The sequence below is a fragment of the Salmo salar genome, chromosome 03 (genome assembly GCF_965601325.2).
Source record: "Salmo salar chromosome 03, fSalSal1, whole genome shotgun sequence".
Lineage (NCBI taxonomy): Eukaryota > Metazoa > Chordata > Actinopteri > Salmoniformes > Salmonidae > Salmo > Salmo salar.
The window spans coordinates 35621983-35643799 of record NC_138293.1 but is presented as its reverse complement, the minus strand read 5'-3'; the positions used below and the strand labels follow the sequence as shown (position 1 = coordinate 35643799).

At 41.8% G+C, this 21817-nt stretch overlaps 1 protein-coding gene across 2 annotated transcripts; it reads left to right on the top strand.

Moving 5' to 3' along the window:
• The first annotated feature begins 639 nt into the window (after positions 1-639).
• On the top strand, positions 640-20743 carry LOC106600430 (phospholipase ABHD3). Of its 2 annotated transcripts, none has more exons than XM_014191780.3 (9): positions 640-881; positions 2069-2232; positions 10199-10381; positions 11432-11477; positions 14193-14305; positions 14834-15007; positions 15461-15509; positions 15652-15817; positions 18739-20743. In XM_014191780.3, the coding sequence occupies exons 1-9, from the start codon at positions 723-725 to the stop codon at positions 18921-18923; spliced, it is 1239 nt and encodes a 412-aa protein (XP_014047255.1). In that variant the 5' UTR covers positions 640-722; the 3' UTR covers positions 18924-20743. The 2 variants fall into 2 exon arrangements, with proteins under 2 accessions (XP_014047255.1, XP_014047256.1); XM_014191781.3 differs by having other exon boundaries at positions 15652-15765; positions 18739-18901.
• The last annotated feature ends 1074 nt before the right edge of the window (positions 20744-21817 follow it).

Sequence of the window (21817 nt, the reverse complement as noted above, 5' to 3'; positions counted from 1 at the left end):
GTGCTGTCTTTGCTTAATGTAAGGAATTTGACATTTACAGTTTTACTTTTGATACTTAAGTATATTTAGAACCAAATACGTTAGACTTTTACTCAAATAGTATTTTACTGGGTGACTTCCACTTTTACTTGAGTATCTTTCTATTAAGGTATCTATACTTTTACTCAAGTATGACAATTGGGTATTTTTTCCACCACTGGGCACATGCAACATGGCCCTTGCGTAATTCCAGTCGCGGTGATGTGACACAGCCTTGATTGTACCCACACTCTGGGTCATGGCTAGAAAGGTACAACTTTTGTGACATTTATTTCAAAATAAATGTTTTATTGTTGCATTTTAGCTAACCCTAACCTTCACCCTTTTCCTAACCTTAACCTAATTATCCTAACCTGCTACTTTAATTATCCTAACCTGCTGCGTAAGTTATCCTAACCTCTACGAAAAAGATAAATCGGACAAAATGTGCATTATTTCTTATCAAAACCAGCTCCCGCTGTCCCCGATGCAATGTTGGCTGCTTCCACTGCAGGTGTTATATAGCCTAATATTGCGCCTGCTACAGCTCAGCGCAGTCCGGTCAAATAGCGCCATCGTCTGCCTCTATATATATCGCTCCCCTTGACTTTCCCCTTCACATTTGTGCATGCATCCAGAGGAGCAGAGGTTTCATTCGAACCTGGCCGCTATACCTGAAAGCGCGAGATAACAGGGACCTGGCAATGATCTCACTGGACTTCAATTTGAATGTTTTGACAAGGGACCTGTCACTTTATCTGGAAAATCAAGTGAAAGTTGGACTTTTTGGATCTGGAGTATTGTCACTGGTGCTTGGCTTCAGCGCAGCTTATGCCTACTATTACTTGATCTCTGTCGCGAAGGTAGGGAGGTCACAGAGGCTGCTTTGAAGAATAATTATTTGGGATACATTGTAACCTGCAACTTGTCTTTTAATTATTAGAATGTGGCATAACGGTTATTATGAGGGATATTGCTCGCGCTTTTGCGCATCAAACCGGCTGAGCTGCTGCATGGTTTGCTGAGGGGGCTGATTTATAACAGTACCGTACGAGCATCTGCGGTACTGCACATGTGATATAATCTCTCAATAAAATGCTATCGTATGATTTTTCTCCAGACTAAATGTGAATATTCAAAACTTGTACAATTAGGCCAAGGCTACATATTTACAAAAGTTGAATTGTTATTTAGGCCGCATATATTTTATCGTGAGTCCTTTGTTGGTTTTGTAATCTGAAATGTCGATGATGTAGGCTCGGTTTAGGCTATTATCATACAAGCTGTCAGAAATCTAAATGCAGTGATTGTTCATTACCTACTGTAGGTCTACTGTTATATTCAGAAATTAATGGGTTTTCCAATATTCGATTTCCCCAATAATGAAACGCATAGGCCTATATAACATTAGGCGATCGTTTGATAATAATAAAACATACAATAACGACCGTGCATTACATTTGTTGTTATACAGGTTCAGAGATGTGCTGCACATGTATAAGGGCCTATATTCTCTGATAGGACAGATGTGTTTGATATTGTGGTGACCTCATATAATCCCATTTGCAACACTACCTACTGTCACTGTATTCTCATTACCAGTCTCCTTCATCTCCACTAGTGACTGCAGAATGTCCCTAAAACTCACCAAAACATTTACTATTTTCTCACACTTTATACAGTCCTCTAAACCAACATTAGAGCAACATAAAATATTTAGATTCCAGACTTGGTATTGCATTACAATTACACTATAGTTGTTGAGATCCTTCCTTTGGAATCAATATTCAATATCATGTGATTTCAGTGAAGAGGCTTCACGATGTTTTTAAGGGTATTGTAAGGGAGGAGTGGTGTAGATTGTGAATGATGAAGTATAATGAACTGTATTCAGGAGATTGTTTGTCGTCTGTAGTATACAGTGTGTCAATTCAATGTAGGAAAGGCACAACAATGTATCTTTGACTTGCATGGTCAGACATTCCTCCTCCACTTCCCCTCAATAACGTGAAAGCCACATCACTCACACACTTCATGTCTTGTATTGCAGAAGCCCCAACTGATTTCTGGTGGTAAGAAGTTCTACCAGTTCCTGCGGGACCAATGTCCCGTGGTGTCAGAGACCTACTACCCCACCTTCTGGTGCTGGGAGAGCCGGATCCAGACACTGCTTAGACCATTCGTCACGGCTAAACCGGGGGTCAGCTACAGAAAGTAAGACTTTTATAGGATGAGAAGTGATGGTAGTGGTGTTATTGTTGAAAGAACTATCTCAAAATGAACATATTGCGAGAGGATCTTTAGCATGTGATCTTTAGCATCTCTTAAATAAGTGTCGAAGTTCAAGGGTCACTTGGCCTAGTGACCAGGTAGAATGAACGTTGAATTGACGTCTGTGCCCAGTGGGTTGCACCTCTTGTCTTTCGTCAAGACTGATCAGCAGAAACGTGAAAGGAATCTTTTGTGTGATGGTATTGGCTCAGCCAACCGGTGCCACTTTAATGCAATTTTGTTAGAGATTAATGGTCAGGGTGTCCAAGGCCTCCTGCATTTATTAGGTGGGTTGAAATTAATTAAAATGAGTTGGGGGTAGTTAGTATATATATATATATGTATGTGAGAACTCCTTCAAGACTGTTGGAAAAGCATTCCAGGTGAAGCTGGTTGAGAGAATGCCAAGAGTGCAAAGCTGTCATCAAGGCAAATGGTGCCTACTTTGAAGAATCTCAAACATAATACAGTTTGATTTGTTTAACACTTATTTGGTTACTACATGATTCCATATGTGTTATTTCATCGTTTTGATATACAATGTAGAAAATAGTAAAAATAAAGGAAATCCCTGGAATGAGTAGGTGTGTCCAAACTTTTGACTACAGTGCCTTCGGAAAGTACTCAGACCCCTTGACTTTTTCCACATTTTGTTACGTTACAGCCTTATTCTAAAATTAATTAAAATAAAAAAATCCTTAGCAATCTACACACAATACCCCATAATGACAAAGCAAAAACAGGTTGAGAAATTTTAGCATTTCATAAATAAATGTTATTTATTATATGCAAAAAAATTCTAAAAACCTGTTTTTGCTTTGTCATTATGGGGTATTGTGTGTAGATTGCTAAGGATTTTTTTTCCCAATAGCTTATTTTTTGTATTTATTATTTACCTTTATTTAACTGGGCAAGTCAGTTAAGAACAAATTCTTATTTACAATGATGGCCTAATACATAAGTATTTAGACCCTTTGCTATGAGACTCAAAATTTAGCGCAGATGCATCATGTTTCCATTGATCATCCTTGAGATGTTTCTACAACTTGATTGGAGTCCACCTCTGGTAAATTCAATTGATTGGACATGATTTGGAAAGGCACAAAACTCTCTATAGAAGGTCCCACAGTTGACAGTGCATGTCAGAGCAAAAACCAAGCCATGAGGTTGAAGGAATTGTCTGTAGAGCTCAGAGACAGGATTGTGTCGAGGCACAGATCTGGGGAAGGGTACAAAAAATGTCTGCGTCATGGAAGGTCCCCAAGAACACAGTGGCCTCCATCATTCTTAATTGGAAGAAGTTTGGGATCATCAAGACTTTTCCTAGAGCTGGCTGCCCGGCCAAACTGAGCAATCGGGGGAGAAAGGTCTATGTCAGGGAAGTGACCGAGAACCCGATAGTCACTCTGACAGAGCTCTAGAGTTCCTCTGTGGAGATGGGAGAACCTTCCAGAAGGATGACCATCTCTGCAGCACTCCACCAATCAGGCCTTTATGGTACAATGGCCTGACGGAAGACACTCCTCAGTAAAAGGCACATGACAGCCCGCTTGGAGTTTGCCAAAAGGCACCTAAAGACTCAGACCATGAGAAACAAGATTCTCTGGTCTGATGAAACCAAGATTGAACTCTTTGGCCTGAATGCCAAGCTTCACGTCTGGAGGAAACCTTGCACCATCCGCATGATGGATGTTTTTCAGCAGCAGGGACTGGGAGACTAGTCAGGATCGAGGATGAACAGAGCAAAGTACAGAGAGATCCTTAATGAAAACCTGCTCCAGAGCGCTCAGGACCTCAGACTGGGGCGAAGGTTCACCTTCCAACGGGACAACGACCCTAATCACACAGCCAAGACAATGCAGGAGTGGCTTCGGGACAAGTCTCTGAATGTCCTTGAGTGGCCCAGCCAGAGCCCGGACTTGAACCTGATCGAACATCTCTGGAGAGACCTGAAAATAGCTGTTCAGCAACACTCCCCATCTAACCTGACAGAGCTTGAGAGGATATGCAGAGAAGAATGGGAGAAACTCCCCAAATACAGGTGTGCCAAGCTTGTAGCGTCATACCCAAGAAGACTCAAGGCTGTAATCGCTGCCAAAGGTGGTTCAACAAAGTACTAAGTAAATGGTCTGAATACTTATGTAAATGTTTTATTTATATATATATATATATATATAAAAAAAAAATGTTGGGGTAAATTAGAATACTTTTCTTAAAACCTGTTTCTGCTTCGTCATTATGGGGTGTTGTGTGTAGATTGATTTACACATTTTTATTTTATCAATTTTAGAATAAGTGTCACACCCTGACCTGAGAGAGACGGTTTATTTTTCTATGTTGTTAGGTCAGGGTGTGGGGTGGGCATTCTATGGTTTATATTTCTATGTTTTGGCCAGGTATGGTTTCCAATCAGAGGCAGCTGCCTATCGTTGTCTCAGATTGGGAACCATACTTAGGCAGCCCTTTTCCCTCCTTGAGTTGTGGGATCTTATTTTTGTACTGCTGTGTAAAGCCTGCAAGACGTGACGGTCGTGTTCCATTGTTTATTATTTTGTTTAAGTGTTCAGAGTTCAAATAAATTCAAGATGAACACATACCACGCTGCACCTTGGTCTACTCCTTTTGACGATCGTTACGATAAGGCTGTAACCTAACAAAATGTGGAAAAAGTCAAGGTGTCTGAATACTTTCCGAAGGCTCTGTATATAATATATATAATATAGTATATTCCACAGAGCTAGAATCAAAATAGTGATTTGATCTGATTTACTGACCGAAAATACCAAATTATTTGATCGTCGTCATTAGTTACTGTATTTATGTAGGCTGTCCACTAAGGAGCAATATCATCATCAACTTCAATAGCCAATCAAGATAGAGTAGACCTTCTGAAATCTTTACTACTATTGCTGAAAATCAAACTATAGGTAACTAACCACAGAATGGGACTATAGGCCATCTATTACTATTGTCCTCGCCTTGATAGTCAGACTTGCCCTAATCTGACCCAGTGACTCAGAAGGATGCCCTAGTGCCAAGGGCATTCCACTTCCCTTGGCCTTTTTTTGACCATTGTCCAATCAAGCAGCTACATGTTTCCCACTTCCCACAATGCACCATGGCAGCATGTGGGTCTCACCCACCACCTGTCTCAGATCAAAGCCTGTGTGTGTGTGTGTGTGTGTGTGTGTGTGTGTGTGTGGTGTGTGTGTGTGTGTGTGTGTGTGTGTGTGTTTAGCCAATGATATTTGTTGGAGGTTATTAGTCATGAGGGAAGAGAAGACCTCTACTAACCATAATCAAATCTACACAAGGACAGAGCATAGAAATTGCATTACTAGAATTGGAAAAGTGCCTCAGACCATGGCAATTTGACTATTTGACCCACCATGGAATGTTGAACTGAATGGGACAGAGATCCTTGAAAGCTGACCAGGTTTGTCTCGATTATCGCTGGCTGTTGGAGTGAAATTTCTCTCTCTCTCACTCCACTCATCCGCATCTGGGATTAGCATGTCTATAAAAGAGGTGTCCTCCTGTTCTGCTTGTGGGTCGTGCTCGCTCTCGATTGGTACACGGCCCAACCAGCTGGCTCCAGATTGGTGCATGGCCCACGACCCCAGTGGCTGCTCTAGTCTCGCCTTTAAGTGCATATTTAATGCTGGTGTGGTTCTGTAATTTCATTCCTCCACCAGTCATACAGGCATTGACAACCAATGTTGTCGTCTGGTCGCTCGGTTGGTTGGCGTGAGATGGATTGCACTGGGACTCATTGACCCCAGCTAACGGGGTAGGCTTGGGGAAACTATACATTTATTCTCCATAAGAATCCACTGCAGCTGCAGCGAACAAAATCTCTTCACAGCAAAAAAGGTTGATCTGAGCACCCAGTCGGAGGTCGCAAATGGAGCATCAGAATTGTATCAGGATTGAGATCCACATATGGATGTGATTTAAATTGGAAGTCAAATCAGATTGTTTTTTTGTTTACACTTTAGGGAAAAGATCAGATAAGTATCAGATATTCTAAATCATTGGCAGAAGATCTGAATTGGTCTGCCTGTATAAATGCAGCTTGTGAGGCTGATCACTAGTGAAATAAAGTGGTTGTCAAGAAAATGGTGCAGGTGGGACTGCACGGCTGCAATTGCACATGCAGCCCAATTCTGATCTTTTGCCCAATTAGAGGCAAAAGATCTGAACTGATTGGTCAAAATACCAATTAGGTGGCAAAAATGATCTGCATACTAGGTTCAGTTTAGTCCTAGCAGAACTCGGCTAGGGGAAGGGAACGTCCGTGCCTCGCGTACTCTTTTACAAGACCCTTCGCTTTAAAAAAGCGATATTACTTTGTCCCTCTTGAGATGCCATAGCAACAACATAGTCAGTATACAATTCCTCAAAATAGTTAGAATGAATCTAAGATGAATCGTTAATTAATTTAGCCGAAGAGGTCTGGTCGCAATATTTTACATCTAAGTAAGATGTTTGGTGCAGTATTTCTCAAGTGGAAATATAGATCCATATAGGTTCCAACAAGAAAATAAACATTACTATAAGGGCACAAGGCAGATGGTTAGAGTCTTTGCAGTTTACTTATAATCCAAAAGGAGAAGGAAAGAGAATGGTCGTGGACAGGCAAAAGGTCAAAACCAGATTCTGAGTTCAAGAGGTAAAGAGTGGCAGACAGGCTCGATGTCAGGGCAGGCAGAAGGGTCGGGCAGGCAGAAGGGTCAGGCAGGCGGGTACGGAGTCCAGAAAAAAACATGCAAGGTTCAAAAGCGGGAAGACTAGGAAAAAGATAATAGAAAACAGGCACACGGGAAAACACGCTGGTTGACTTGAAAACATGCAAGATGAACTGGCACAGAGAGACAGGAAACACAGGGATAAATACACTGGGGAAAATAAGCCACACCTGGAGGAGGTGGAGACAATCACAAGAACAGGTGAAACAGATCAGGGCGTGACAATTACAGTTGTTAATAATTCTATACCTTAAAGTATTCGATTTCAGATATCTCTCTCGATATATGTATATATAAATAAAGTGGTTGTCAAGAAAAACTAAAAGATAAACGCCACATGCATCAATTTCAAAGATTTTACTAAGTTACAGTTCATATGCGGAAATCAGTTAATTGAAATAAATTCATTTGGCCCTTATCTATGGATTTTACATGACCGGGAATACAGATACCTTTAAAAAAAAAAAAGGGCCTAACAATGGGCCTCAGGATCTCGTAACTGTATTTCTGTGCATTCAAATTGGCATCGATAAAATGCAATTGTGTTCGTTGTCCGTAGCCTATGCCTGCCCATACCATAACCCCACCACCATCATGCGGCACTCTGTTCACAATGTTGACATCAGCAAATCGCTTCCCCACATGACGCCACGCACGTCGTCTGCGGTTGTGAGGCTGGTTGGACGTACTGCCAAATTCTCTAAAACGACGTTGGAGGCGGGTTACGGTAGAAAAATGTACATTAAATTCTCTGGCAACAGCTCTGGTGGACATTCATGCAGTCAGCATGCCAAATGCACGCTCCCTCAACTTGAGACATCTGTGGCATTGTGATGTGTGACAAAACTGCACATTGGCCTTTTATTGTCCCCAAGGTACAGCTTTATAATGATCATGCTGTTTAATCAGCTTCTTGATATGCAACACCTGTCAGGTGGATGGATTATCTTGGCAAAGGAGAAATGCTCACTAACAGGGATGTAGCCAAATTTGTGCACAACATCTGAGAGAAATAAGCTTTTTGTGCATATGGAACATTTCAGGGATCTTTTATTTCAGCTCATGAAACATGGGACCAACACTTTACATGTTGTGTTAATATTTTGTTCAGTGAACATATAGATATACAGTATATACAAAAGTATGTTGACACCGCTTCCAATTAGTGGATTCGTCTATTTCAGCCACACACGTTGCTGACAGGTGTATAAAATCGAGCACACAGCCATGCAATCTCCATAGACAAACATTGGCAGTAGAATGGCCTTACTGAAGAGCTCAGTGACTTTCAACGTGGCACCGTCATAGGATGCAACCTTGCCAACAACTCAGTTCGTAAAATTTCTGCCCTGCTAGAGCTGCCCCGGTCAATTGTAAGTGCTGTTATTGTGAAGTTGAAAAGTCTAGGAGCAATAATGGCTCAGCTGTGAAGTGGTAGGCCACACAAGCTCACAGAATGGGACCACCAAGTGCTGAAAGCGAAGCATGTAAAAATTGTCTGTCCTCGGTTGCAACACTCAATACCGAGTTCCAAACTGTTTCTGGAAACAACATCAGCACAGTAACTGTTCGTCGGGAGCTTCATGAAATGGGTTTCCAAGGCCGAGCAGCCGCACATAAGCCTACGATCACCATGCGCAATGCCAAGCTTCGGCTGGAGTGGTGTAAAGTTTGCCATTGGGCTTTGGAGCATTGGAAACGCGTTCTCTAAAGTGATGAATCACGCTTCACCATCTGGCAGTCCGATGGATGAATCTGGGTTTGGCAGATGCATAGTGCCAACTGTAAAGTTTGGTTGAGGAGGAATAATGGTCTGAAGTTTTTTTTTCATGGTTCAGGCTCCTTAGTTCCAGTGAAGGGAAATCTTATCGCTACAACATACAATGGCATTCTAGACAATTCTGTGCTTCCAACTTTGTGGCAAGAGTTTGGGGAAGGCTCTTTCCTGTTTCAGTATGATACTGCCCCCGTGCACAAAGCGAGGTCCACATAAATGGTTTGTCGAGATCAGTGTGGAAGAACTTGACTGGCCTGCACACAGCCCGGAACTCAACCCATCGAACACCTTTGGGATGAATTGGAACACTGACTGCGAGCCAGGCCTAATTGCCCAAAACATCAGTAGGTGTCCACATACATTTGGTCATGTAATGTATCTCCTAGATATAGGACAGACACTTCAAAACCTTAGTCAACAAAATCTATCATAAGGAATGTCTTTTTTTGCCATTTAGGAATATGTTATTCAATGCGTTTCTATGGGCTATAGTACTAAAGGCCAAATAATAAAAAAAAATATATATATATACCTAAAAGGATCAGAAACTCTAAATCAAATAGCTAAATGATCGATGGTATGACCATCTGAAAACAATTCCATATGTTAGCTTAGTACCTCCTCCCTATTCAAACATTCTCTACCGAAGTTCTCATTTGGGCAGCATGTACGAGACAGCGCAGAGAAGCAGGAGAAATGTTATAGTGGTATTTTGACATGCATAACCAAGAGACGTGCTTTTTGATAATCCAACCTATGGATTACAGAATAAAGGAGTCACGATTTTGGGTTTCAGTGGGATTGGGACTTGACAGGAAAATAGCCTAGGCTCTAGGACGAGAAGATAGAATTTTCCCTCATGTCTCTCTGAATTGTTAACAGACTCATGACACAGATGCCTACGTAGGGAATTGTGCATAGGCCTATCAAATTTGTGACTGCCTGAAGACTTAAAATGACAGCTCAAAGAGACACACGTTCTTTAATAGACTACGCTGTAGGGGGTTTCCTTTAGGGTTTATTAACTGAATTCAGGTTGCGAATGCAGTCCGGCAAGACCGGCAGTGTCAATTTTGTGTGCGCTTTGAATTTATGGCCACTTTCTGTGAAGTAAATACGCTAGGCTTCCATGCTACACCCTGTTTGGATAATGTGCTACTACATTTTTCCTAATCTGATGCTGAGGAATTAGTGCAGACATTGGGGAAGAAATTAGTCATCATTTTTCTTTTTGGGAAATGTGAAGTGTTCTCGGGACAGTCCCGTGATCCGGTTACCCATGATAATCCCTAGTTTGTGTGTCTGTAATTTAGTGCTGTCTTTTTCTACCCGGCCTGTCCCGCTTCTCTTCTGACTGTTATGTCTGACCTCCTCCTCTCTGCAGTGAGCTCATTAGAGCAGCAGATGGAGGGCAGATCTCTCTGGATTGGTTCGACAACGATGACAGCGCCTCCCACCCCAACTCGGCCACGCGCCCCACCGTCCTGCTGCTTCCAGGCCTGACCGGCACCAGCAGAGAGTCCTACATCCTCCACATGGTCCAGCAGAGCAGGGAGCTGGGATATAGGTGTGTGGGCCTGGCTAGAAGTACTAGACAGTACTGCACAGTTTTCATTAATTCAAACTATTGTTCCATTCAATACTCTGGATTAGCTCTATGTTTTAGCCTGTAGGACTATTTTAAACACTGTGTACAGTCAACTCTTGATAACACGCTCATCTGTTTCAGTGCTTTGCAGTTCAGTAGTCCAAATTCAAATACATTTCCTTTCCAGTGAACATACTCTATGTCAGGAGTTGACAATACTTTCAAACGCATTTGTACATTGTGTTTTAACAACTGTGTATGAAGGGATTAGGGTTACTTGAGGTAGGCAGCTGCAACAATAGAGAAGCTAGCCAAGCTCTCAGTAGGCAGAGCAGAGCTGCTTTGGAAAGAAAGAGCTGAACGTTGCACAAGCACTAAGAGATGCCGAGGGAGGCAGTTTTTTCTCCTCCAAAAGGCCCCTTCTGTGTTCTCTGTACTCATTCTTTAAAACGGAGGGAGCAGTTTAGAGAAGGTACGGGAGGGGGGCAGGCAAGCGGAGCAGGGAAGGGAGGGTGGCATGCAAGCTATCAAAGCAGGGAAAGGAGGGGGGGGGCAAGCAGGCAAACTCAGCATCTTTCACCCCGGCCCTCACCCCTGTCCTGCTAGCTTAGTGAATTACAGCTTACTGGTACAAGCTTTGCAGCAGGAAGCAAATGTACGTCACCACTCCTTCCCGTGTCCACCCCCCCCCCCCCCCCCCCCAATCTACAGTATGGCCCCACCCTGCTGCTGAGTTTTACAGATAGAAACAGCAAGTTTGAGCCTCTCAGATAACAGATGAGTAGAGAAATGTATGATACTGCTGTTCAGCACTAATAGAAAAACAGATTGGGGGCAGCGTGTTATTTTGAGTCATGCAGTGCACCTGGAAGTTAGAACATAGTCATCACACATAGTCTGCTGGTACTCGCTTACATTTAGGAAATGAATCATATTAGCGTTAGTCTTGTAATTTCTCAAGGAATGCAAGGAAGGAAATGGAATGAATGGAATTCCAAGGGTAAAGTGCATGTTGTTGTTGTGTTTCAGGTGTGCGGTGTTCAACAACAGAGGGGTGTCTGGCGAAACTCTCTTGGTGAGAATTTAATATTCATACAAAGTACAGTTTCAAAAGGATTGGTGCGCGTGTGCCTTTTTATGTTTTCAATTCAGACATGCATTCAAAACCACAACCGTTTTCGACGACTATATTACTCCGTACAATCAAAAGGTATCTTCGTCTACACGGCTATGCAAACACTCACAACGTGACAAAGACATAGGCCCTACATCCTAGTGGTGCTCCACATGCATGTGCAGGCTTTCCCCTGCATTGTCATTGGTGCTATTTATCAGTGTGACATCCCCGTCACTATGTCACCGAGCAGCCCATAACATGTCTGTGTCATGTGTAACCCGTAGTGTGTAACCCGTAGTGTGTAACCCGTAGTGTCTTGGGTAACCCATAGGGAGCCTAGTCCAGACAGGATGCAGACAGACTATGTTGTTACATAGCAGGGATTGCAGTTACAGGTGGATAGATAGTGTATTCTAACACTGGACCATAGAGCAGAATGACCTTGCCCTGTCCTGTCTTCACCAAGCACATGCTCCTTCTGACATCCACTGTAGCTCAAGCTTTATCTATGAATCTATGCCTGTTCCAGATCTATTTAGCCAACAATTAGGGTTTGTCAATCTCCATTGAAGTGAGGAAGTGCTATGATGCTATTCAAGAGATGCAAATGTGCATAAATTATATTAGGTATCGTTGTCACCCAAACAGCTCAGCCAGTCGACAAATGGAACCTTGTATCGTGCCATAGTTTGTGGCCACAATGTCCTTTTTGAGCTCTGTGCTCTCAGAATAAATAAATGGGTTGTTTTGTGTCTTGTCGTTGTTGTATTCACATGCACAGTCACAAAGACAGACACACATGCAGTCAAGCATGAACACACACACGAACACACACACACCAGTTACTGTATCTTGTAACCCAGGCCAGGGTTTCATCTGAAAGGGCTATTCTCAGTTGCCAAACTGGGCCATTACTGTAGTGCACACAGATCATTAGGAATTAGAGTACAAGTAATTTAATAGGATAGAAAAAAATCGAACAAACTTCACGTGTTGTCTGCATGATGAGATAAGAAGTACTCTAATTATGCCTAGTTAAATAAATATTTACAGTGTTTTGTATGTACAGGTATGTATATATACCAGTACTATGATCTCCGAGTATAACTATTGCACTACATAACGTGGTGGTAAGAAAGGAATGACCCTTCTTCCACTAGCTTTGAGGTTTTATGCAAATGCCTACGCATTCATAAGCCTTTGACTGTTTTCTTTGTGGACAGTTTAGTGTAAATGGCGTCCATTGTTTAAATAGGGCACAGTATTAGAAGGAATGTCCTGCTGTGTGAGAGGTTCCCTCTCGGAGCTAATTCAGTTCTTCAGGTTTCGAACTGCAGCCGTTGCACTTAGTTGGTCCATTTGAGTCGCATCATATATCATAGTAATATTTACCATTACTACAATGCAATGGATGATTATTGGACATTGAACTGTGTTCTATTGTAGTAAACTTTAATACTGTATCATCAAAAGGGAAATTGGTTTACGCTGTTTTTATTGTGGATATTCTCGTTGTAACCGTACCAGTACAGTTCCTACTCCTCTCAAGTTGTCTACTCAAAAACGTAGGCTACGAGGAAAAAACAGCTGCCACTTTGGCTGAGCTTTGCTCATGAATATTGATGAGGAAAGGTATTGGTATGCAGCCACAGAGATAGACAACATGTCTGACTGAGAAATAGGTGACGTTAAATGGACTTGAAACGCTGAAGTGATGTTGTCAGGGAGTATGAAGTTATAAAACCAGCTTTAAGGTTATTTTAAATCCATGTGTTGTCAGTTATTAGTACTTTAGTGGGTTTTAGGTACAACATAGAACAGTTGTAAAGCTGTAGCCTATCCCTTTTTAGATTGTACTAGTATTTTAATTCATTGTCACCTTTAAAACCCTGTTGTGTTTCATTTAGTTTTGTAATTAAATGTCCCGAGTGGTGCAGCGGTCTAAGGCACTGCATCTCAGTGCTAGAGGCGTCACTGGTTCGATTCCAGGCTGTATCACAACCGGCCATGATTGGGAGTCCCATAGGGCGGCGCACAATTGGTCCAGTGTCATCCGAATTAGGGTTTGGCCGGGGTAGGCCGTCATTGTAAATAATAATTTGTTCTTAATTGACTCGCCTAGTTAAATAAAGGTTAAATATAAAATAGAGTTTTTTTACTTATTTTCTTTTCTCAAACCTTAGTGGCCCATTATTGTTCTCCATGTCTGTGGTCTCATTTGACTAAGCGGGTCATTTGCTTAATGTTAACAAGAATTTCTTGATGGACAGATGCTACAGTCCAGAGGCTATCCAGCAGCAGGCTGCATGCTACACAGCTCTGACTACTCTTTAATGGTGTTACAACTGCTCCTGTGGTTGCTACTGCGCTAACTCCAAATAGCCTGAATCAGCCATTTGTAATGCCAGACCTTCTTTTTCTACCACTCATCAGTAGAGCGCCATGGAAACGACATAGCATCATGGAGATGGTTTGGCCTCTAAATCACAAGCAGTGTTTGTGCATGTGTGCGAGAGAAGGTATGAAGGCTTGAGTGTAATTCATGTACTGCGTGTGCACGTCTGACTATAGATACCCTAACAGTGTGTGCACGTGCAGGGAGGATGATACACAGTACACACACTCTGCAAAAGCACACATGGTGAACTCTTCTTATCTTTGTGTGCCACCCAGACACCCAGAACGTACTGCGCTGCCAACACAGAGGACCTGGAGGCTGTCATCGAACACATCCAGAGGACAAATGAGGACGCCCCTCTCATGGCTGCTGGGGTCTCCATGGGCGGGTAGGTGCCTCTTCATGCATTCTCACTTCAATGGACAGTGACACTATACACTGGGCCAAATCCCAAGCGCATGCATTACTCAGACTTCTGCATAAATCGTGTATTATTGTAGCTTATTGACGTCAACGGGATCTGTATAGAGCAGTACTATACTACAGTATTACTTCACTGAACTGTGGGAGTCAGTCTGATGCGAGTATGGTTTATGTAGAGCCTCGAGAGCGCACTTGGTAGTCCTTGGGGTTTTAATGATTTTCAAAAAAGGTCAACGCTCACCAGCAGAAATTATGTCATGGGTTGGTAATGTATTTTGAAATTTTGCAGCCTCATGCTTTCCCCCTGTTAGAAACAACACTTTGCATTTGATTTAGAGAGCTCAGCCTCTCAGTAGTACTTACACCATGTCAAAAGAGGTATTCAAGCTATAATCTCCCAGGTAAGTGCAGATTGATGAAAGATTTAACATTTCACAATCCTCCTCTGCTCTCCCCTCTCCCCACAACCCTCTCCCCCTCTTTTGAACCCCAGGATGATGCTGGCAAACTACCTGGGTAAGAAGGGCAGGGAGACGTGTCTGAAGGGTGTGGTGGTGTTCTCGGCAGGCTGGGATGTGTTTGCGTGTACAGCGTCACTGGAGAAGCCTCTGGACCGCTTCCTCTTCAACTCTTACCTCACTAGCTGCCTGCAGGCAGGTGTGGACAGGTGGGTGGGGGCCAGAGGAAGCTGGAGCCTGGGCTGGGGGATTAGCCTATTTTAGCTGTTAGCATTGTTTAACATTGTTTTCCTTTTAGCGGTTAGCACCTGAACCCTGAGGTTTGTGGAGGGTGTGAACTAGCTTGGCCACTTTCTTTCTTTCTTTCTTTCTTTCTTTCTTTCTTTCTTTCTTTCTTTCTTTCTTTCTTTCTTTCTTTCTTTCTTTCTTTCCCTCTCTCTCACTCTCTTGCCTCTCTCTCCGCTCTCTCTCTCTTCGCTATCTCTCTCTGGGGATCCTGGACATATTTTATACTTCACTCTCAGGCCCCAATCATATCATGAACATTGCCACTGGATATTAAAGCAAACCCCCATGCTTCCCCATGATGCCCATTGAAGCAAACCTACTTCCACAGTGAAGCAAACCTACTTCCTGCTTCCTCATGTTTTTCTCTCCTCTAGACACAAATCTGTCCTTGAGAAGAGTTACGACATTGATCATGTGATGAAGGTAAAATGCACTTCCTTTTTAATGACCTCCTGTAAATCCAATCAAAGTCAAAGAAAACAATCTATTCTTGTCACGTTCTAGTCTCGTCCTTATGGCCCTCTTGGACTGCTGCCAAATGTTGTTTATCCCAACCCCCATGCAGGCCAAGACCATCCGTGAGTTTGATGAGAGGTTCACGTCTATAATGTTTGGCTACCCCACCAACGATGACTACTACCACGATGCCAGTCCTATCCACAAGCTCAAGTCTGTGCAGGTGCCCATGTTGTGTCTAAACGCTGCAGACGACGTCTTCTCCCCCTGTCATGGTGAATCCACAATCACACCCCACCCCTGGCCCTCCATGTTGGTTGCTTAGCCGATGAGCAAGGCCTATACGGAAAGACAATGCAGGCAAAACAGTGGTTCTCAAACTTTTTGTGGTTGGGGACCCCTTTTGTGATAACAAATTCATCAGGGACCCCTTAAAATCAGAACACAAGAAAATATAAGGAGTTCTGCTATGACTTTGGCAGTGCATGGCTGGATGAAACACGTCTCAAGCCCTGGGAAGGACCATTTTGGCACACGTTTTGCCATGAGGCAGAGAGAACTTTGCAATTTTAAAGATTAAATTACAGTGCATTTACAGTGCCTTCAGGAAGTATTCACACCCATTGACTTTTTCCACATTTTGTTGTGTTACAGCCTGAATTTAAAATGGATACAATTGAGATGTTGTGTCAATGGTCTACACACAATACCCTATAATGTCAAAGTAGAATTATGTTTGTAGAATTTCAAGTTTTCAACCCCTTTGTTATGCAAGCCTAAATAAGTTCAGGAGTAACAATGTGCCTAACAAGTCACATAATAAGTCCCAATCAGTTGAGCTGTGAATTTCAAACACAGATTTATCCACAAAGACAAGGGAGTTTTTCCAATGCCTCACAAAGAAAGGCACCTATTGGTAGATAGATAAAAAAAAAAACAGACATTGAATATCCCTTTGAGCATGGTGAAGTTATTAATTACACTTTGGATGGTGTATCAATACACCCAGTCACTACAAAGATACAGGCGTCCTTCCTAACTCAGTTGCCAGAGATGAAGGAAACCGCTCAGGGAATTCACCATAAGTCCAATGGTGACTTTGAAACAGTTACAGAGTTTAATGGCTGTGATAGGAAAAACTGATAGATCAACAACATTGTAGTTACTCCACAATACTAACCTAAATGACAGAGTGAAAAGAAGGAGGCCCGTACAGAATAAAAAATATTCCAAAACATGCATCCTGTTTGCAATAAGGCACTAACGTAAAACTGCAAGAAATGTGGCAAAGAAATTAACTTCATGCCCTGAATACAAAGTGTTATGTTTGGGGGAAGTCCAACACAACACATCGCTGAGTACCACTCTTCATATGTTCAAGCATGGTGGTGGCTGCATCACGTTATGGGTGTGCTTGTCATCGGCAAGGACTAGGGAGGTTTTTGGGATAAAAATAAACAGAATAGAGCTAAGCACAGGCAAAATCCTAGAGGAAAACTTGGTTCAGTCTGCTTTCCAACAGACACTGGAAGACAAATTCACCTTTCAGCAGGACAATAACCTAAAACAAAAAATGTACACTGGAGTTGCTTACCAAGACAACATTGAATGTTCCTGAGTGGCCTAGTTACAGTTTTGACATAAATCGGTTTGAAAATCTATTGCAAGACTTGAAAATGGCTGTCTAACAATGATCAACAAACAACTTGACAGAGCTTGAAGAATTTAAAAAAGAATAATGTGCAAATATTCCACAAACCAGGTGTCCAAAGCTCTTAGAGACTTACCCAGAAAGACTCACAACTGTAATCACTGCCAAAGGTGATTCTAACATGTATTGACTCAGGGGTGTGAATACTTATGTAAATTTGATATTTCTGTATTTCAAAAACATGTTTTCACTTTGTCATTATGGGGTATTGTGTGTAGATGGGTGAGGAAAAATATAAATGTTATCCATTTCGAATTCAGGCTGTAACACAACAACATATGGAATAAATCAAGGAGTATGAATACTTTCTGAAGTCACGGTATTTTTTGTTTGTTTTTGTAAACAATACAAGAAGTATTGAACTGAAATTGATAATTGACCCTTAGTTAAGCCATGTCCCCCTTAGTTACTGTTGCAACCTCAGACAACATTTTCCCGGGAAGCACAATTCCCAATTCAACCACTGGTGAAATCCCCTCACAATGATCTCAAACTGTGTTTCCAATACACAATCAAATTAAACACAGACTACCCCTTGCTAATCAGGAAACTCTTGGGTATGTTGTGGTGGACTGTCATTTCAATTGCTTTACAGGAACCTGGTAAAATGACGTTTGTGGTGTAGCTCGTTTCTGAATTGCTCTGAATTCACTGTCAGAATGCAGTCTAAGCTATAACCACTTTTGGAGCTAACTAGTGCTCTCAAATCGTATCCTGATGTTGACAGCAGATGGGAGCTAAGTATTCATAACATTGCTAACTTAGCTACCTAACTTACATTTTGAGAAAACAAGTTATATTAAGTGGCTGCCTAGCTATCTAGCTTTCACAGGCTCTGCATTTCAGGAATCATAGTAGCAATTACTCCTGGTGAACTGTTCACTTATTTAATAATAATTGCATACATTTTATTTGAAGAAAACTCTGTTTTCGCTATAGCCCTCTCCGGCTTTCATTGCGTTTAAACGTGAGCTTGTCCGAAGTGTCGGACTCGACTACAGTTGCGATCCGTTGGAGCGCAGCGATTGGTTGCCCAACATTCGGTGTGGGGCTTAGCGAATGGTCAATTGGTGGAGAACTGTGGATATCATAAACATTTTATAGAAGGTTTCTCTTTTTTTCATTCTATTTCTTTGATGGATACCAATATCCCCGTGAGCCTCCCAGGCCCATGCTTCCCAGGGTTAAGAACATCAATTGGAGATGAATAATATTACATCGTATTGTATTACACCCTGTAAACTTATTCCACGGACCCTTTGCCAAAATGTGTTTAATCTGTTAGTAATATAAATGTATATATATATATTATTATTTTATATCTATCTGTACATTTCTTGTAATGCCTTAATGTGTACGTGAATACCGTATTTCTGTGGGGTTTTGGAAGTTAAATCGACAATCTACTGTATAGTGCTTGGTGTATGTATCCATTGCTTGACTGCTAGATTATTAACAATGTGTCTTGTCTCTTCTCCTCCTCAGCCATTCCAGTGGAGGCAGTGAAGCAGAACCCTAACCTAGCCCTCCTTATCACTTGCCATGGGGGTCATATTGGTTTCCTGGAGGGCCTGTGGCCCCGACGGAGCACCTACATGGACCGCGTGTTCAAGCAGTTTGCCAAGGCCGTCATAGAACAGGGTGGTGACCTCAATGACCTTTCCAGCTAATAGGACCAGTTCTTCTCTTTTTCCTTCTCTCTGTCGTCCCTTCACACCTTCCTTTTCTCCCTCTCTCTTTCCTTCATTCCTTTTCTCCTTCCCCCAGTCCTTCTCTCCTTACTTCCTCGTCTCCATCCCTCTCTCTCCTCCCTCCCTCCCTTTCTCCATCACTCCCTTCCTCCATCGCTCCATCCCTCCCTACAAGCAAAAAAAACATTTTATTTTGAAGTGAACACTGTCACAATACAACATTTGTCCGTCCACTCATGTGTTCCTTCATACATGAATTAATTCAGTGTATGTCCCCATGAATTCATACTATGCTTATTCGAAAAAGTGATTGCAATTGCTCATGTCGACGGTGAAAGGATGAGTATGTTCACATTAGTTGTGCTAGCTAAATGAGTGTGTGGTGGAAATACTTTTTTAAGTTAACAGAAGTACTGTATGACATGAATCATTTCAGCTGTCTTTCCCCGTCCGTCAGTGTTCTCAACAACAACTTGTGTATCAGTAGGATTTTAGTCCTCAGGGATTGTATTTATTTTTACATAGTCTGTCTCTGTCTGTCCGTCTTTGTTATGAATGTGAATGTTTTTATGTTGAAGATCGTTAATTCCTTAAAAAAAAAAAACACACAAAAAAACCCATATCTAATCTCTCATGACAGACAGCTAGCTGCTATAGTAGCGCGATACTTAGTTCTTGGTTCGAGATGATAACTTTCCCTTACCCGAACAGATCACAGTATTTATGTTCTCTTGAACTGTTCTGCATGCACTTTTATTCACACATTCTACCTGTGCACACACCAAATAGCTCTAACAATGTAACTCCATTATTAATGATAAGGAATGTGAAATTGCACTATTTTAGTTTGAAACGAACCATGCCTCTAATTCCTTCATGCAAACACACTTGATTTCAATTATTTTTAATATGTTAGTAAGTATACCCAAAAGTCCTAATAAATTAATATACAAATATCACAGGGATGTTATTGTTGTCCAGATGTTAAAGACACAGCCAAGTCTTAGTTACTTCATGGACCAGTACTGTATTTTACCCTACTTGTAGGGTATTTGCTGAGCATATCAACCTGAAACCTCATGTTAGAATGAAGGTGCTAGATACAGTGATGTGTATGATATATTGTACATTTGAACAGGATTGTGTTACAGTAAGATGGGATGTATGCATACCCTCTGTGTTGACTGTGATCCTGCACCAGATGCATATTTCATCAATGCAGCCTGGTTGCCAGTTTAGTTCTGCTTAAGACAACAATGAGAATGGAGTTGTTTGCCATAAAGGAGTGAGCAAAAGTAGCACCAGATTTGGCAACCGGACTGTCACCAATGCACTGTTTCAGACATTGTCCGCATACAAAATGGCACCATATTCCCTATATAGTGCACTACCTTTGGCCAGAACCTCATGGACTCTAGTCAAAAGTTGTGCACTCTGTAGGGAATAGGGTGTCATTTGAAATGCACCTATGACTTTATTCCTGTGGAATTTGTATGTTTCTTTATTCTGCCCCGTGGCCATTAAGTAGCATGTGTCTCATCGTCATCACGTCCTGAACCTTACGACTTAGAACACCGCATCATAATCAGTAGCACAAAGGACATATTTTGTTAGTCATTATATTTATGATATTATATTTCATTTTATATTTTAAAAAACAAACATTCTATTTAACATGCCTAGCAATAAGATTTTCAGATTAAATTGTCTATGTAGTAAAAGTACCAGTATATACATGTATCAATACGGAGTGTATTTCGCTGTATGTAATACATTATTAAATGAAACCTACTACAGTGCAGTTGTCTGCTGTCGCTCTTCTCTCAAGTGCTCTGCTTGTTAATGCATTTCCTCAGTTGACTCTGCCTGATTTTATTGACTTTTAAGGGTTTGGTAATTTGGTCAGTGCCCCAATGTTGGCATCAGCTTCAGTATCATCCAAGAGATGTGTAATGCCACGTTCACGTCATGTCAGAAACTTGGGACCTCTGAGTTAAAATGAACCTAAGTTATTTGTGTAGAACTTCCTATTGGTTGATTCTGATACTTCCCGAGTGTGAAACTCTTTTTACAACGACCAAGCAAGGCGGAAATGTCTGAGTTTCCGACATTAAGTGAATGTGGCATAATAACAAGCTACTGTATGTTGCATCATCCATCCCTATTTCCAACACTAGCATGAAATGAAGACGCTATATGTTTCTACTTTTGACTCCTCCTTAGTGAAAACTTATTCCAATGTAAATACATTTTATTTCCCTCTTCACATTAACATCTTTGCAGAATGCAGGCAAATCATCTGTAATCTGATTCACATGGGGATGGTTCTCTGCTAAGCTCTGGTCCACGGTCAGACGACCTCACACAGCCTCTTACGACATTCAGAGGTCCTGTGGAGGTAACATTCGACAGCACACAGAACAGAAGCTGCATGGCTTATCATATAACCCATCACGTGCCACACAGCCAGGTCATTAGGTTATGACACATGTGTCACGCTATGCCGGGCTCTCTGTTTTTGGTTGGCCGGATTTGGTCGACTCACTGTCATTGGCTGTCCTGGTGTTGTGTTTCTAACAGACTTTGGTTCAAATGGTACTGCTGACACCGGGCTATAATCCTTCACACGCACGAACACACACAGCTCCCAGACAGTGTTGGTTTCAGCTAAATGGTTCTAGAAAGCTTGGGAGGGAGAGTCGTTAGAGTAGACAGTGGACAAATTTATATCAGGAATCTATGTGACCTATATTGTATTGACCAGACACAAACACACACATATAGCTTTCAGGACGTTTTGGAGGGGGAAAATGTTTGACCATTAAAAAAAACGATTTCCACTTAACGTAACCCTAACCCCCAAATCGTAAACC

Bases quoted from the DNA above. Each gene is read 5' to 3' on its own strand.
- LOC106600430 (XM_014191780.3), top strand. From the start codon at position 723: ATGATCTCACTGGACTTCAATTTGAATGTTTTGACAAGGGACCTGTCA. The intron at 2,233-10,198 runs GTAAGACTTTTA...TCCTCTCTGCAG, and splicing joins CCGGGGGTCAGCTACAGAAA to TGAGCTCATTAGAGCAGCAG. The intron at 11,478-14,192 runs GTGAGAATTTAA...TGTGCCACCCAG, and splicing joins TGTCTGGCGAAACTCTCTTG to ACACCCAGAACGTACTGCGC.